Source organism: Perognathus longimembris, chromosome 17, assembly GCF_023159225.1.
Source record: "Perognathus longimembris pacificus isolate PPM17 chromosome 17, ASM2315922v1, whole genome shotgun sequence".
In the NCBI taxonomy this organism is placed as follows: Eukaryota; Metazoa; Chordata; class Mammalia; order Rodentia; family Heteromyidae; genus Perognathus; species Perognathus longimembris.
In genome coordinates this window covers 2,364,129-2,382,023 of record NC_063177.1, presented here as the reverse complement: position 1 = coordinate 2,382,023, position 17,895 = coordinate 2,364,129, and the positions used below count along the sequence as shown (strand labels likewise).

Sequence of the window (17,895 nt, the reverse complement as noted above, 5' to 3'; positions counted from 1 at the left end):
TAGTGTATATATTGGACACTTGAAACAGTCTTCCTCTCTGTTCCTCTTCACTCATCCATCCCTTTTCTCTTGATCCTACCCCACCCCTTTCCAGTTCCTGGTTCTTGATGTTTTATTTTGCTTAACTTTGGTTTTGCCTTCTAGGGAATTGACACTCTCCCTTGAATCTGCTGTATTTCAGTTAATAAATATGTATATACTTGCATGCCACCCAGCATATTTACTTACAAGTTAAATCTAGCTTGCACATAAAGGGGAAAATATGTATCCTTTGTCTCTCTGAGCCTGACTTCACTGAACATAAGTTTCCAGGTCTTTCCGTTTCTTTACAAGTGGTACAGTATTCTTTCTAATGGATGTTTTGCAGTTGTTTCCAGTTGCAGGCCTAGTTTCTTTATTTTTAAATTTTAATTTATTATTTATTTTTTTGCCAGTCCTGGGGCTTGAACTCAGGGCCTTAGCACTGTCTCGGGGCTTGAACTCAGGGCCTCACGGCCTCAGCACTATCCCTCACTTCTTTTGCTCAAGGCTAGTACTCTACCACTTGAGCCACAGCCCCACTTCTGGCTTTTTCTATATATGTGGTGCTGAGGAATCGAACTCAGGGCTTCATGTATGTGAGGCAAGCACTCTACCACTAGGCCATATTCCCAGCCCTTTAATATTAAAAAAAAATTTTTTATTGTCAAGGTGAAGTACAGAGGGGTTACAGTTACATACGTAATAGTGAGTTCATTTCTTGTCAAACTTGTTACATCCTCCCTCATTTTTCTCCCATCTTTCCTCTTCCCAAACCCGTCCCCCACCATGTAAAGTTGGTTTACAGAGCATATTGTCTTGAAATTATTGTTGTTGCACTGGCTTGCCTTTTGCCCTTTGTCTCATCATTTTGATGACCCCCTTCCCTTCCCTAATTCAGATAAACATATATACAATACCCAGGGTACCAAAGTCAAATACAGTGACAACAGGGGTTAAACCATAGGGAAGAAAAACAAAAGAAAAAGGAATAATTTCATGTAGTACATTGAAAATAACAACAACAATGATAAACCACTTGTTTCCATATCTTGGAGTTTATTTTGCTTAGCCTCATCTTATGTGATCATAAGTACATAGCTAATGAGCTACTGTGATCATCTGCTAGAAACTATCTTAGACATATACTAATTATTACCAATGAGTCTATTTTTCTCTGGGTCTTGGCTCACTTTACTTAATATAATTTTTCCCAAGTTTTCCATTTCCTTATGAATGGACTATGTCATTCTTTCCAATAGAAACATAGGATTCCATTGTGTATATATACCACATATTCTTGATCCATCCATCTACTGTGGGGCATCTGGGTTTGTTCCATGCAGAACTCCCCGAACACATTTTATTGAGTACTCTATGTATTTCTCATCAGTGCTGTATGAATGTCAATGAAAAAAATTCTAGGTTTCATTAAAAAATTTTGGTGATGTCCAGATGAGAAACATGCTATTAGATTAATCATTTTTATATCATTCCTTCCTGCTTGGGGCTCCTGGGAAAAAAATTGCTGTCTCCCACCAGTCCTCTCTTTAAATGCTCCAATTTGATTCTTCCTAACTTTCTGTTCTTTTTCTCTTTTGATAGGGTGCTTCCATGTAATCCAGGCTGGCCTTGAATTTATAATTTCTCTCAGTTTTCTGAGTTCTGGGGTTACAGGTCTGCCTCACCACATCAGGCTAACTGCTTTTCTAATATAGGATGAATACACTTGGGTGAGGTGGTAGGAACAGACATTTCTTCTGCCTCAAGAAAAATGCAGCTGGAGTATTGCATTCACCTTTGATGAGGCCAGACGCCAAGTGGTTGGGTGTGTTTTCGATTGTTGCCCTTTGTGTTAAGGAGAAATGATGCCTTTCAGCTTCTTCACCACATTTATGGATTGACCCAATGGTCCACTATTAGAAATCCATGCAAAATTGGTACTTTTAAAACATCTTCATGTTGACTGAGATGCTATTCACAGCCTCACTTACTGTCTTCTTTATTTGGACACTGTCAGTCAGCTTCACTGTGATAAAATGCCAGAGCACTTACAAGGGGAAAAGTTGTGCGTTTCTTTCTCTCTCACTTTTTTTGGCTCATGATTTCTGGAGTGTTAATCCATGGTGGCTTGGCTGTATTGCTTTGAACTGTGGAAGGACAGTTCATCATGGTGGGAGCACGTGGCAGAGGAGACCTGTTCACCTGTTCTGGAAGCATCTGATTCTTCCAATGAGCAGATCCCTAGGCCATTGTGTCCTTGTCCTGCTTTACTTTGCAGCCTGCAGTTAGGTAGGTGCCGATACAGAAGTGTTCCATGCTCTCACATGGTAAATTGTACTTTCATCCATGGTCTGGACACTTGAAGACCAGCAGAGGATTTTACAGAGGGACCAGGTGACCTTAGCTCTGTAGATATGAGTTACTACATTGCTTTATAGCTTCACATTTACAGTCCTTCAAAATGGAGTAATATATGAATTGAGCAGTTTCAAAGGCTCATCACTGACTTCAGGGCTTCTCAAATTTGGCATATGCATTTGTTCTTTCTGAATGTGCCCTTCTCTTCTGAACAGCACTTGAGTTCATCCCATCTTTATCATCGCTGTGAAGGCTTAGATCCACGCTGGAAGCCCTTCACCTAAGAGGCCTTGCAAAGCCAGACGATGCCCACTGACCTGGGGCAGGCCCTAGGCCTGCTGCCTGCACTGTCCCAGGCCGAGGACTCCCTGTTCTGCGGACCAGAGGCTGCCTCTCAAGGGGAGCTCTCTAGCCCGGAGGCTGCACGCCAGCTGTTCAGGCAATTTCGTTACCAGGTGATGTCTGGACCCCACGAGACACTGAAACAACTTCGGAAGCTCTGTTTCCAGTGGCTCCAGCCAGAGGTCCACACCAAGGAGCAGATCCTGGAGATCCTGATGTTAGAGCAATTTCTGACCATCCTTCCTGGGGAGATCCAAATGTGGGTGCGGAAACAGTGTCCAGGCAGTGGAGAAGAGGCAGTGACCCTGGTGGAGAGCTTGAAGGGTGATCCTCAGAGACTGTGGCAGTGGGTAAGCAGAGGGGATTGTGAGGGGTGAATGAGCAGAGGTCACCTCTGGCTTGTCTTCTTTCTGATGCCGTTTGTGGTACCAGATATGTGGGGTTTATCAGAGACACACCAAGCATCCAGCCATTCAGGGTTTTTTTTTGTTGTTGTTGTTGGTTGTGGGACTTGAACTCTGGGCCTAAGTGCTGTCATTGAGCTTGAGCTTTTTCGCTGAAGACTAGTAGTAATCTACCACTTTGAGCCACAGTGCCACTTCCAGTTTTCTGGTGGTTAATTGGAGATAAGAGTTTTACAAACTTTTCTGCCCAGGCTGGTTTCGAGCTGTGATCCTCAGATCTCAGTCAATTACAGGCATGAGCCACCGGTGCCTGGTTAGTCATTCAGTTTAATTCTGATACTAATGATCTGCAGTCAGCATAAACCTCACAGGTTCAGGGCCTAGGCGCACAGTACTACTCTCACTTCCCAAGGCACTTGTGTGTGTCAGGTGTCCTACTGACTGGGAATCCCCCAGTCTCTTTCAGATTCAATAATTAGAATGACTTGCATTCTGCTTATGTGGCCAGGTGACTATGAAGGGTACAACTCCCTAGCACAGAGTGGAAGTGGCACAAAAGGTATCTCCCTGTCCTCTCCCAGCACACCGCTTTCTGTATCTTGATGACATTACCAGAGCAGATACTCCTGAAAGCATCATTTAGGGACTTTGGGGGGTAGAGGTTTCACTGTTTTGGTATAATTGATTAGGTCATTGATTGAAATTGTCTAGCCCTTCTCCCACTCCCAGAGTTGGAGATAGGGTGTGTTGAAAGTTCCAACACTGTTCCCGTCCCCCTCCTACCCCAGAGGTACTGGGCTTTTGAACTCAGGGCTTTGAACTTGTTGGCAAGCACTCTACTACTTGAGCCATGCCTCCAGCCTCTTTTGCTTGTTAGTTATTTTTCAGGATCTCATGCCTTTGCCCTGGGTCAACCATGGACCACGATCCTCCTACCTTTGTCTCCTGTGTAGCTGGGATTGCAGACATGTACTATCATGCCTGCCCCCGCAACTCTTCTTTATGTTAGTGTTAGGGCTTGAAGTCAGGCCATGACACTCTTACTCAGCTTCTTTGTTTACAGCTGGTGGTCTACCACTTAAGCCATGCCTCCAGTTCTGGCTTTTTACTGGTTAATTGGAAATAGGATTCAGATTTGACTTCCCAGGCAGGCTTTGAACCAAGATCCTCAGATTTGAGCCTCCATAGTAGCTAGGATTATAAGCATGAGCCACTGGTGCATCAGCTCCTCCCGCCACAGCTTCTTAAAGTTGTCTGGGAACCCACCTTGAGTTAATCTCATTAGCATAGAGCCAGGTCTGAATGGAGAGACTTTATTATGAGTGACAAGAAACACTTCTTTCACTCTTATCACTCAGGAAATTACAGGGCTTCTGGGAGCTCTTTGGCAAGAATTGAGGACAAAGACCAAATATATGTGACTTTTACCAAATCTGGATTGTCCTATAATTCTAATTCTAAAGTGCTCTCTGACTCTTAATACTTGTTAGCATTGGGATTAAAGAAATTCTCTCATCTAGTCTGTCTTTAGAATGTTAGTTGTATTGCCTAATAGAACTCAGTATTGCTGGTACATTTTGAAGGTGTCTCAGACCTAGTTCAGTTATCATCTTTTGGTGTCTTTTGGGATATTTCTTTCACTAGTTCCTGGATCTTTTCATTCCATAGCCATAACGACTACCTCATCCATGAAAGATAGCTTTGTATCTTTAAATAAAAAATTCTTGACTGTGTGTGCTTCCATAATGAGTACTATCTGGTCTCTAGATCAGCATCCAAGTTCTGGGACAGGAAATCTTCTCAGAGAAGAAGGCATCTCCCATCTGGGATGTGGAGCCCCTCCCGGAAGTGGAACATGAGGAGCAGGGACTTGATGATTCACCCACGGAGCCTGGGGAGCTGCTAGGCCACGCGGTGAAGGAGGAACCAGAACTAGGTAAGGGGAAAGGCTCTCTCTTGGAGAAATTTGGGGTTATAGCTTAGGCCTGAGTGTGAGGTGACATAATACAGGGCTTGGAAAGAGGGTAGAATGATTCTGACTTGGAGGCTTAAAGACTGCATTGTAAACCACTTTCCTACTGGCCCAGACCACTTGGATTTTTGGTCTGGAGGAAGGAGGTAGGGCAGATAAGGATGAGACTGGAAGTTTGGAGGGGATTGGAGTTTGGTAGGAGCTAAACAAGCCTGGACATTTGGGTGCTGGAACTGAGTGTTCTGATTTATGAAGAGTTTGATCTGTGCTCTCTGGGGAGTGGTTAAAGAAGATATCTGGATTCTGAAAACTTCCTTTTCTCATTGCAGCTCTAGCTGCTTCTCAGATTCCTGCACGACCTGAGGAAAGGCTTCTGGGAGACCAAGACTTGGGAGCAGTGCTCCTCCCAGGAGCCCCACAGGTGAGCTGGCTTCTGCTTTTCTAACACTAAACCAGGCTTCCAGGGAATAGCATAGGGATGCAGTTTCCCAAGGGGGTAGAGAGGACAGCCCAGCGGGGTCACTGTAACAGGATTATAGCTATAAGATACTTCACCAGGCCTTTTTCTTTGGTCATGGGTCTGGGCCTGGCTGCTGTCCCAGCTCAAGGCTAGTGCTCTATCACTTGAGCCACAGCACCACTTCCAGTTTTCTGGTGTTTAATTGCAGATAAGTAATAGTCTCATGGACTTCCCTGCCCAGTCTGGCTTTGGTCTGGCTTTCAACCACGATCCTCAGCGCTCAGCCTCCTAAGTAGCTAGGATTACAGGCCTGAGCCACAAGTGCCCAATTTCATTATTCCATCTTCATATACAGACAGAATGTATTTGGAGAAACTGTATTCTCAGTACTGTACCATCAATACCTGGATGTAATTCATGCCCCTCATTCTCTGTTCCTCTCCCCTTTCTCTCATACCTCCAAATAGTCCCACAATTGAATCATGTTATATCTGGGTGTATATCTATATTTATATATACTATGTCTGTAGCTGTATAATGGGTCTAGATCCCCTATGGGCCTACACTGGGGAGGATGCATGCTTTGACTACATTCCTGTCTTTTCAAGGGTAGAAGAAAGGAAACCGTACAAATTATTTCTTGTGTGTGGTAATAGCCCTTAAGCCCACAAGATGGTGCCATTTCCACATAAAAATAGAGATACTGTCTTTCTATATCAAATCTTATAATACCCTCCAGAATAGAAAGTTAGGCTTTTTCCTTCTTTGGAAATTTGAAAAAGGAGCAAGATGGCTGCCACCGGTGTTCTGTGTTATGTCTCAAGTAGGGGTTGTGTTCAAAGTTTCCTGGTTTTTTAGAACCAAGTTGTTGTTTTTATTATTAGCAGTACTAGGGTTTGATCTCAAGGCCTTTTGCTTGATAAGTAGGCACTCTACCATTTGAGCCACCCTGCCAGTCTTAGTTATTCTCAAGATAGGGTCTTGCTTTATTCCCAGGCAGGCCCAGGGTATGATCCTTGGCGTTGTACTTCCTTTTATCACTGGGATGACAGGCATGTGCCACGGTACTCAGTCACTGTACTTCTCCTATAGCTGGGATAATAGACACCCATGGATGCCACTGTGCCCATCCATTGGTTGAAATGGAGTCTCACTGCAGCACCTCACTCTCTACCACCCGAGAAGCTAGGATCACAGACTTGAGCCACTGTGCCTGGCTTTTTGGATGCCCTTGAGTGTGGCCTTAGGCTGGAGGTACACTGTTCAGAGACTGCTGAAGCAACTTTTTTGTTTTTGTTTTTTGAATGAGCTGTTTGTGCTTAGAGATTTAGGTACTTTTTATTCCATTTGGTAGTGACTTTCTGGTGCCCATGGATAGACCCTGGGTCCAGCAGGCTGGGAAGCCAATCTGCAATTATCAGACTTTTCCTTCTGTTGCCTTTGAAGTCAGGTCTGTGTATTCTGACCCCCAGGTCTTGGCATGGATCTTGGAGTCTGCCTATGATAGCAGTAGTAGTAATAATAATAAATGTGTGTGTGTGTGTATATACACACATACACACACACTCATTTATTCTACCAAGGATTTATTAGCCAAGGGTTGTATTTCACTCTGATGACATAAATTAAGTTTGTATAGTGTTGTGAGTAGGATCTTGGGGACTTAGTACATTGAAAGTTCATAACAGAGCCCCTTTCTCAGAGAAATTAATGCTAGTAATGGCAGCAGTTAAATATTTATGCATGTCAGTATATACACATATGTACATTCACACATAAATAGTTAATGTGTGAGTGCTAGGAATGAAGCATGCAGTGTGCTGTGAAAACATAACACTTAAACTCATTTGTTTCAAGTCTCTTGGCAATCTGTAGATCCTAGTGTTTTTACTAGGTGATGAGTGAGATGCTCCAAGCTTGCTGACGATCACAGAGCTGGAAGGTGGCCAGTGGGGACTTGGACCCACCATGTCTGCCTCCAGAGGCTAGGCTAGTCATTCAGGTTCCAGTGTCGACCTTCTTGCTGGGGAGATTAAACTTCAAATTGAGGAGAGCAGATTCTAGTTGGGCAGCATTCTGGCTTTTTGGGTCTTCAGTCTGTACTTCTGTAGGGAAAGAAGGCTTTCTTTGTGGATAATGCTTTTACTCCCCTACATGGGAATAAAACCAATTTAACTGGTCCTGAGTCCAGATATGTATGGCTGCAACATCTGTCCTTTCTCCAAAGCCACCAATTGTAGTTTCTTTGCTTTCTTGAATTCCCAGATTATAATTACATAGTGTGAATATCAGCTTCTTATTATTCACAGCCACATAATACAAGCCCCTACAGAGTTTTAAAACAGGGAGCACTGTAAAAAAAAGACTCCTGCCTTCTGTTTGTTCTCTACTCTAAAATGCTTGCAACTTTAAGAAACTCAAAACCTAAACCCTAATTGTTCTCATACCATGGCAAGAAATACTGTTGTAAGGGTGTCATTTTCCCTTTGGCCTCTTTGTTCCCTGGCCCAGGTTCCTGTGAGTTCCTAGATATTTTAATGGCCAAGGTCCCCCAGAATATCCCTTTCTTCTCAGTTTCCCTGTGGCTGGGAAGGCAGGTTCCCATGCCTTCATTGATGTGACACTCTTACATTCTCTCCAGGATCAGTGGAGACATCTGGATTCCACTCAAAAGGAGCAATACTGGGATCTCATGCTGGAGACCTACGGGAAAATGGTCTCAGGTGGTAAGATTATGGACCAGCTTGCTAAGTGAGTTGGAAAGACTGGAAAACTGTTAGACATTTTCTATGCATTCAACCGTATCTGCTCAACTTCAGGGTTTGAAGGTAAAGAAACTCATTAGATAAACAATTGGGAGCTAGGGCAAATTAGAGATAGCAGAGCTACAGTAAGAACTTCTCATATTGCAGATATTCTTTTGTCATGGGCAAGTTGAATGTGCCTTATATAGCAAGTCTTTAATTTATAAAATGAGCAATGGTATTCCTCTTTTAAAGATGATGAAAGAGAGTGAGACCATATTCTCTCCTACTAAATCACACTGCCTCAAAATAGCCGCTGGACAGGTCCTTGCCCTGATCCTTGCCCCAGTCTGCCAGTGGTCTACAGAGCCTCTGTCACTTTCCAGACTTTGGTTTTTGTAGCATTTGTCATATGCACTAGTTAGCTTACAAGTACCGGTGTCTTTCATGCTCTACATACTGTTCCCAGGCCAGTTTTCTCAAATGGACTACAGAGCCTTCATATTGCCTTTATGCTTAGGGTATTCCTTTGAAAGACACAGCTTCAGCTCTTGACTTCCTCATTCATCCAGGCCCACACACTCCTTCCTCTCTATGGCAGGTGTTTCCAACTCCAAACCCAGCCTGCCTAATTCAACAGAACTTGGGGAAGAGCTGACAGGACTGCCCTCCCACATCAGTGGAAAGATGGCGAGACTCACCTGTGCAGGTCAGTAATTGATGGTGGGACTCTAGTCACTTTTTACTTCCTTTTATTAAACTCAAGCTAGTGGACAAGCTGTTAGACTTGCTTTATTACATTGGTTGCAGCTAGCCATGTGTCAGCTGATCTTATTTGAATACCACAGGTGAATGAATATCCTTGTCCTGGGAGATGTTAAATACATGTTAGCACATGGATTTAACCACTGAAAGAGAGCAACATCTTTGGTCAGTCTTACCTGTTTTGGTAGATTTCCTTCTTAGAAAGAATTGGAAGTAAGATCTCTGTAGATAGAGGCTAATGCAGATACAGCTAGAATTCCTTTATAAAAAGATTTTCCTCACCATGGTGATTGTAAAAGCCATCCACCCTTGGCAAAATAAACAGGAAAGTATGCTTTATTTAACTGATATGGCTCTAATATTTGTTGAACAGCAGCATCAACAAACACTTAAGATAAATCATATCTTAAGGTTGAGAAAGAAGAAATTTGAACTTACTCCGTTGTAAATAGGCATCTACCCTTTGCTTTCTATACTCTTCTAAAGCATGACAGTTATGTAAAGCTTAGCTGTAAAATTACACATGCCAGTACACATATATTTTTACACATGCACTAAATCCTGGAACTATGGAGAAAGAAAAGGGAGAACAAAAGATACCAAGTATGGGAATTGTGTGACAAGCATTCTTCCTCCTGAGAGAAAATCTGTCTTTCTATCAAACTGTGTTGCCTGAAACCGATGCTGCTTGACTTTTGTTTAGGAAAAGAGGAACTGCTTTGTGATAAGAAAGGTTTTTGAAATGTAAGGTTTTGTTTTAAACTGGGTCCTTTTTTTCTGAATAATTGCTTATTTATTGTCAAAGTGATGTACAGCAGGGTTACAGTTTCATTCATAAGGCAGTGGATACATTTCTTGTACAATTTGTTACCTCCTCCTTCATTTCCCCCACTCCCCCCTTAAACTGGGTTCTTTTCAAGTTGGAATTAAGACATACCACAGACTTATCTAGAAATAGCTGAGGTTGCGGGTATTTTTTGAGATTATTTGTGGACTTACATCAAAGTACCTTATGTCAGTACATTTTATCCAGTTCAAACTAGCCAATCAGCAGCAGATTGTGAACCTGAGCTCAACCAATCAAAGCAAAAGGTGGGGCCTGCTGCATTAGGAATAAATAGTAGGGCAGTCTCCTTGCTCTCTGTGCTTGCTTGCCAGATTTTTGGCTGATGGCTCACCCTTTTGCAGAAGTAAATTTTGCATTGCTGAGATAATTGGTTATTTTCATGTCTATCTATCTTTATGACTCTATGGAGATCATATCTGTAACACTCCCCAGTGGAGTCTTAGTTGCTTATCCTGTGCTAACATATTGCACTGTAATATCAATAATCAGCAGCTGAAACATTGGATTTAAGCATTTTTTAAAAATTTATGGTTTTTAGGGTTTTTTGGGGGGGTTCTGTTTGTTTGTTTATGGCCAGGGGCTTGAACTCAGGGCCTGGACAGTGTCACTGAGCTTCCTTTGCTCAAGGCTACCACTTGGAGCCACAGCACCACTTCTAGCCTTTTCTGTTTATGTGTTTATACTGAGGAATCAAACCTATGACTTCATGCTTGCTAGGCAAGCACTCTACCACTAAGCCACATTCTTAGTCCTGGAGGAGTACTTTTCAAAGTGAACTTCATGGCCAATGAGTACAATTTTTTTTTTCTTGATGTGTTTTGTTTTAGAATAATTTTAGGTTCATAGCAAAGTTGAACAGAAGGGTTGGAGGGTTCTTTTCTTACGTATGTGGTATCAGTAGAATTTTGTGTGGTAAATGCCATTGTGTCTCAACTCATTGATTTTCATCTCTTCCTTCTTTTCTCTTTTGCTCCCATCTTACATGCTTACATGGCTGCATTAGATTCTTCCTTGAAACAGATTGTGGAGAGTCTCCATGGCCAGGCTACCTATCAAGCCAGAGAGATACACCTCAGGGTTTTTGGGTGGAACTATATATGAAAGCAAGTTTGGGGAGATTAATGTGGTAGTGCTGTATAGGACAGATAGGAAGGGAACACTTGAAGGAGAGAAGTCTGTGTGGAGTCAGGCAGGAGGTCCAGTGTGCAGGGAAGGGGAGCTGGGCTAAAGGGGAGATAGAAGAGCAAGATGGGAAAGTAATGGTCCAGGAAATACAACATTTAGCCGACTTTTTTCTACATCTATAGTCAAACCAAGGACAGAAATACAAGAAAACTGGGGGAAAGTGAAGGAAAGCATGAGACTGTCCATAAGAGAAATGTTCATATTACCTTATGAAATGATAACTCCTTTGTATATAACACCTTAAAAATAACAAAATTATATTAAAAAATACAAAAGAGGTGGCTGAGAATGTGGCTTAGTTGTAGAGTGCTTTCCTAGCATGCATGAAACCTAGGGTTCAATTCCTCAGCATCACACAAACAGAAAAAACCAGAAGTGGTGCTGTGGCTCAAGTGCTAGCCTTGAGCAAAAAGAAGCCAGGGACAGTGCTCAGGCCCTGAGTCCCAAGCCCATGGTGACAAAAAGGTAGATAGATAGACACACACACACACACACACACACACACACACACACACACACACGCACACGAGGATGGAGATGCTTTGTTCAAGAAGAACTCATAGCAAGTATATACCAGCGGGGTCACTTTCAGAAAGCACATCCTCACATTTGTAATCAAAATCCTAAGAGATTAAAAAAAGTTACTTGGTATGATTTTTTTTTTTTTTTGCCAGTCCTGGTGCTTGAACTCAGGGCCTGAGCACTATCCCTGGCTTCTTTTTGCTCAAGGCTAGCTAGCACTCTACCATTTGAGCTACAGTGCCACTTCCGGCTTTTTCTATATATGTGGTGCTGAGGAATTGAACCCAGGGCTTCATGTATATGAGGAGAGCACTTTACCACTAGACCATATTCCTAGCCCCATGATGATTTTTTATTGGTATTTTTAATTGCTATTAAGGAGTTGTACGAAGAGATTACAATTTCATAAGCCAGGTTATGATGAGTATAATGTTTTTTGGGCATTTCCACCCCTTCTTTTGCTTTGCCCCTTTTCCTCCTCTTGTCCCTATCTATCTAAAAGTTACATATTTCTTCTTTTTTTTTTGTGGTCAGTTGTGGGGCTTGAACCCAGGGCCTGGGTGCTGTCTCTTAGCCTCTTTGTGCTCAAGGCTAGCACTCTACCCCTTGAGCTATAGTGCCATTTCCAGTTTTTGAGTGGTTAATTGAAGATAAGAGTCTCATGGGGACTTTTCTGCTTGGGCTGGCTTTGAACTGTGATCCTCAGACCTCAGCCTCCTTAGTAGCTAGGATTACAGTCATGAGCCACCGGCACCTGGCTTCATTTTTTTTTAACATAGTCTATATTGAATAAACCCGTCTTCCCTCCATTTCTGTGCTTCCCTTTTCCTACCCTACAAAAAAAGAAAAAGAAAGATAAAACAAAAACCACATTAAAAAATAGCCCATGTTTCCATTTCTTGTAATTCGTTTTGATAAATAGTACTTTAGTTGGAATTCATTTTGACAAGTAGTACTTTAGATGTTCCAGAGGTGTTATACTTTTGCATTCCTCCCCTCGTGTATTCCCCTTTAGTCAGTTGTTTGTGTATAAATACATAAAGCCCTATATAATTTATCGTGTTTAATTGTATTTTAGATCTAGCTTCCATATATGAGAGAAAACTTGTGCCATTTGTGTCTTCCCTCACTTAACTTGATTTGTTCTATGTCCATCCATTTCCTTGTAAATGACATAGTATTATTCTTTTAAATGGGTGAGTACAATTCCATTGTGTATAGGAACCACATTTTTTTCCACTTATCTATTGTTGGGCATACAGGCTGTTTCTATAACTTGACTGTTATGAATAGTTGGCACATTGGTTTTAAGTAGAATGCTGAGAGAAAATTAACAGGCAAGAATAGCAAAAAAAAGTTTGAAAGAAGAAAGTTTTATAGATGATATGGAAATATCAAATTTGTTGTGCATATTGTAAGGTTCGCCAAAAGGAGACTGCCACATGATTCTGGCAGAAAAGAGTTTATTGAGGGGAGACCATATGGCCAGCCTGCACAAGGTGGAGGTGCAGAGAGAAAAGAGAAGAGAAAAAGAGGGAGGGAACTTGTGGTTGAGTGGGATTATATAGGGAAAGGAAGGGGAGGTGTGACCATAGCAAATATGGAAGTGATCTCATAGCCTGGGGAACCTCTCACTGTCTGAAGGAGATATGACTGGGGCGGTTCAGGAAGTGACCTCAGTGTCAGGGGCCCTTGCTGACTGATAGTTAGGTGATTACTGGTTTCAGGCAAGTGGTTTCTGGTAAGGCATGTACTGTCTTTCACAAAGAAGAAGAGGGAGGGGCTGTTCTCCCAGGCAGACTTAACATATGTCAGGTAAGATAATTAAGATAGCATGAGCATTATATAAAAATTAATGAGCAAATCAACAGAACAGCAAAAGGCGCATTCAGGAAGAGGTAGTGGTCTGTGTAAGAGCTAGCATATGCTGAGGAAAGATGCCAGACATACCATGGGCCTGAGCCACTCTCAGTGTGCAGAGCAGGGAGAAAAGATATTGTGGGGGAAGAGGGAAGAGTTGGTTCATTTCTTATTTATGTCATATATCAAATGAATTGGAAAAAAGAAAATTTGAAGTATAGTATGCAAATAAAATATAAAGAAAAAATGAATGAGATATTTGCACAGTGCCTGGTAAAGTATAAGCAACATTAAGGAAAGGATTATTAGATTTGAGTATGTCTAAAAAGTGAAACCTCAGTAATTTCTTTCTTTCTTCCTTCCTTCCTTCCTTCCCTCCTTCCTTCCTTCCTTCCTTTCTTCCTTTCTCTCTTTCTCTCTTCCTTTCTTCCTTTCTTCCTTTCTTTATTCCTTTTGCCAGTCCTAGGGCTTGAACTCGGGGCCTGAGCACTGTCCCTGGCTTCTTTTTGCTCAAGGCTAGCACTCTGCCAACTTGAGCCATAGCACCACTTCTGGCTTTTTCTAAGTATGTGGTGCTAAGGAATTGAACCTAGGGCTTCATGTATAAGAGGCAAGCACTCTTGCCACTAGGCCATATTCCCAGCCCCAGTAATTTATTTACATGAAAGTAACTCCAAACAAAATAAGTAGAATGGGCTGGGAATATGGCTTAGTGGTAGAGTGCTTGCCTAGTATGTATAAAGCCCTGGATTTAATTTCTCTGTATAACATAAACAGAAAAAGCTGAAGTGGCACTGTGGCCCAAGCGGTAGAGTGCTAGCCTTGAGCAAAAGAAGCTCAGGGTCAGTGCCCAGGCCTTGAGTCCAAGCCCGAAGACTGGCAAAACACAACACAATACAACAAACCAAAGCAAGTAGAATTAAATAGTAAAAAATGTTTTTCATGCACATGCTAGTAAATAATATTCAGTATTATTAGTAGTAGGTCTGAACTCTGGGCCTATCACTTGAGCCACACCTCCAGCCTTTTACAGCCTGAAGGAAAGTTCAGGAGACTCTTATCTCCAATTAAATCATCCAAAGTTGAAAGTAGAGCTGTCACTTAGTGGTAGCCTTGAGCCATAAAGCTCAGAGACAACACCAGGCCCAGAGTTCAAGAATTCTTAGGACTGTACTCTCCATCCTTATCCCCCTCCCCCCTAAAAAAGAAAAAGGAAAAAAGAAACCAAAACAATGTAAAACCATTGTCACCCATCTAAATAGCATATATTTTGAAAAGTGTTCAGTAATTACATATGTACTTAGGAATGTATGTTTATTTTAGAGACAGGATCTTACTATGTAGCCGATGCTGACCTCAAACATACACTTCCTGCATCAGTCTCCCAACTGCTGGTATTGCAGGCATGAACTACCACACCTGGCAGTCTCTTCAGATCTAAGGATCAAGTAATATTTAAAGTTGAAAAATAAATTTTACAACCAAAATGAAAACATTTATTATATGCATCAAGTAGTAGACCTCAAAAATAAGAAAGACATAACTGTTTATGTGAGGTAATAAAGCACAAATAGCTATGAACGCAGCCTTCATTTGTGGTCCCAGCTACTTGGGAAGAAGAGGGTCACTTGAGTTTAGGAGTTGGGAGCCAGTCTGGGTAACACAGCCATAACTGATCTCATTCATGGATGTATGTATGTATGTAGAAAAACATGTCCAAATATGCATTTAAGCAAAGGCTAGAGGTTCCACTTTCACACTACAGCTCCAGTGTCTCACATATACAGTGAAATGACACATTAGTGAACTTCATGAATTTATTTTTGTTACTTGTGAATGGGAGAATCCATGTTACACTGACCAAAATAACTATTTACATACATAGCCAGATACAGAGCTATATATTGTATCAGTTATATCTGAAAATAGCACACACATGTACAGCACACACATTCAACTTGCACAAGTTAAATGGAAACGTCCAGAAGGATGTCTGCGCTTAGATTTGCCCTTGGGTGGTGTGGTTGACATTGATTTGGTTTTCTTTTGGTAATACTGAGGTTTGAACTTTGGGTTTTGGGCTTGCCAGGCAGGTAGTTTTCTACTTGAGCCATGCCTCCAGTCCTGGTTTGGTTTCCTTATGTTTAATTAACCTTTTTTTCCCTCCAAATTCTTTAGTGTGATTGTTTATCTTTTACTTATACTCAGATAAAAGTGAATCATGTACAAACATTACTACTTATTTTACCTCATGCGTCTTATTTGTAGAGGATTCAGAGAAGCCTGCTGAGAGCCCTGTTGTGCTGTTTAGGAATTCTCAGCTCCAGAGAGGATCCATATAGCCTTAAACCCAGCCCAGAGGAGCTGAGTCCCAAGTGTTCAGGCTCTTGCTTTTCTTCCTCACTTTAGATGTTCTCTTGGCAAAGAGAAAAGATACTTTATGATGACCCCATCATTGAATATGAGATAGACCACCAGGCATAGCATTCACAGAGCCATTTCAAATTTTCTTTCTCTTTTCAGGAGAAAGGCAAGAGGATGACAAAGAGATCCTGAGCATGGCAGACCCCAGGGTCCCAGAAGCTCTGGGTGGCCCCTGTCAGGTTTCTGAGGAGGCCCCTCCGCAGGCCACACTGAGGGGCTTCTTTAGTGAGGAGGATGTGCCAGGATGCTTTGCGGAAGGAGAGCGCCTCCGCGAGGCTCCGGAAAACGTCCAGGGGGAGGGGTCAGGAGGACAGACTTCTCCACATGCAAGTAGTGCTGGGAAACAACTAGGTCAGTACCTGCCTCCCCTGCCAGGTGAGCTGTCTTCCCTGTGGCTAGAGGAGAAGAGAGAGGCCTCTCAGAAGGAGCAGCTGAGGGCCCCCCTGGCCCCGAAGCTCCCCACCTGCATGGAGTGTGGGAAGACCTTTTACAGGAATTCACAGCTGGTTTTTCACCAGAGAACGCACACTGGTGAGACATACTTTCAGTGCCCCATCTGCAAAAAAGCCTTTCTGCGGAGCTCAGACTTTGTGAAACATCAGAGAACTCACACTGGGGAGAAGCCCTGTAAGTGTGATTACTGTGGGAAAGGCTTCAGTGACTTCTCCGGCTTGCGCCACCACGAGAAAATCCATACAGGGAAGAAACCTTATAAATGTCCCATCTGTGAGAAAAGCTTTATTCAGAGGTCAAACTTTACTAGACATCAAAGGGTTCACACAGGAGAGAAGCCTTATAAATGCTCCCACTGTGACAAAAGTTTCAGCTGGAGCTCCAGCCTTGACAAACATCAGAGCTCCCACTTGAGGAAGAGGCCTTTCCAGTAGTCGCTCCCAGCTCCACTGTGCACCTCTGCACCACCCCAAAGTGCATGTGGTGGCACAGCCTGCTTACTCTTCCCAGGGTCATGCAGGAACAATCTGGACATGAATTTGGACTTGAAGATATCCCGTCCTCTGGACTGGATTTCTTGGTTTAGCTTCTCCCTTTTGCATCAGGAGAAAGAATAGTTTTTTATGTTTCATTTTATCTCTTCTTTTGGATTCCGTGGGACAAAAACTCATTGATTTGGATTTTGGAAATACTCACTGAGGAGAATTACAGTGGAGTGGCTGCTCACTCAGAGAACCTGGATCAGCCCTTGCTATAGAAGGGGAGGCATGGAGGGTCCATGCATGTTCTTGGGTCATATGGATAAAAAAGTAACTTCAACTCTACCTTGTTTGCAATAAACTGAGTCAAATCACTTCCTGTCTTATTGGTGTCTGATGTGTTCACCAGGTGTTGAGTGCAACTCAGTGCACATTGTTTACGTGGAGGTCCCTGTGTGGTAGTTGAGCCCCAAGATCAGCACAGAGAAACCTGTGCAGTGGTTATGTAACAGGGCAGTAACTGGACAGTGTTTCCCAGTGCTGGGTACACCCTCACCTCAGGTCAGCCCTTGGGAGCCTCCGTCCCACTTGATTGTATGCCTTGTGCTCCCCTCCTCTCTCCTGGCATCCTACTTCGGGCTTTGACTTTTTGCCAAAGTACTCTATTCTGAAGATTATCTTTAGCATCTTCTTTTGCCAGAAGATGTTAGGGAAAAATCAATAGTATTGATTTAGTTTTTAATACTGTCTAGAGGTTTATTAACATATATATCTAACCTGTCCATCCGGTTGTCCTTGTCTTTACAAGTTCTGTCTCAAAGAGTTTTGCTTTCTATAACAGTCTTGGTCCTCTTGCTTGGTCTTCTTTTGTTTTGTTTCTCTTGTAGTGTGGAGGAATCAAACCCCAGGCCTTGCACATGCTAGGTATGCACTCTGCCACTGAGTAGAACCCTAGCCCTCTGAAACCATAGAACCAGCACAGGCAACTCCAAGATTTTCACATACTCCAGTTGCAGTTCCCAGATTCCAGGAGGCATTCATACAGAGATAATTAGCAAG

General features: G+C 42.6%; 1 protein-coding gene across 1 annotated transcript; it reads left to right on the top strand.

Annotated features, from left to right (window-relative positions):
• Positions 1-1,641: 1,641 nt before the first annotated feature.
• Positions 1,642-17,222, top strand: Znf18 (zinc finger protein 18). Its single transcript, XM_048365948.1, has 8 exons — positions 1,642-1,846; positions 2,595-3,071; positions 4,893-5,061; positions 5,427-5,518; positions 8,199-8,283; positions 8,903-9,010; positions 16,004-16,799; positions 16,886-17,222. The coding sequence occupies exons 2-7, from the start codon at positions 2,685-2,687 to the stop codon at positions 16,789-16,791; spliced, it is 1,629 nt and encodes a 542-aa protein (XP_048221905.1). The 5' UTR covers positions 1,642-1,846; positions 2,595-2,684; the 3' UTR covers positions 16,792-16,799; positions 16,886-17,222.
• Positions 17,223-17,895: the final 673 nt, after the last annotated feature.

Coding starts and splice junctions, on each gene's coding strand:
- Znf18 (XM_048365948.1), top strand. CDS start 2,685: ATGCCCACTGACCTGGGGCAGGCCCTAGGCCTGCTGCCTGCACTGTCC. Junction 3,072..4,892: donor CTCAGAGACTGTGGCAGTGG/GTAAGCAGAGGG, acceptor TCTGGTCTCTAG/ATCAGCATCCAAGTTCTGGG. Junction 8,284..8,902: donor CGGGAAAATGGTCTCAGGTG/GTAAGATTATGG, acceptor TCTCTATGGCAG/GTGTTTCCAACTCCAAACCC.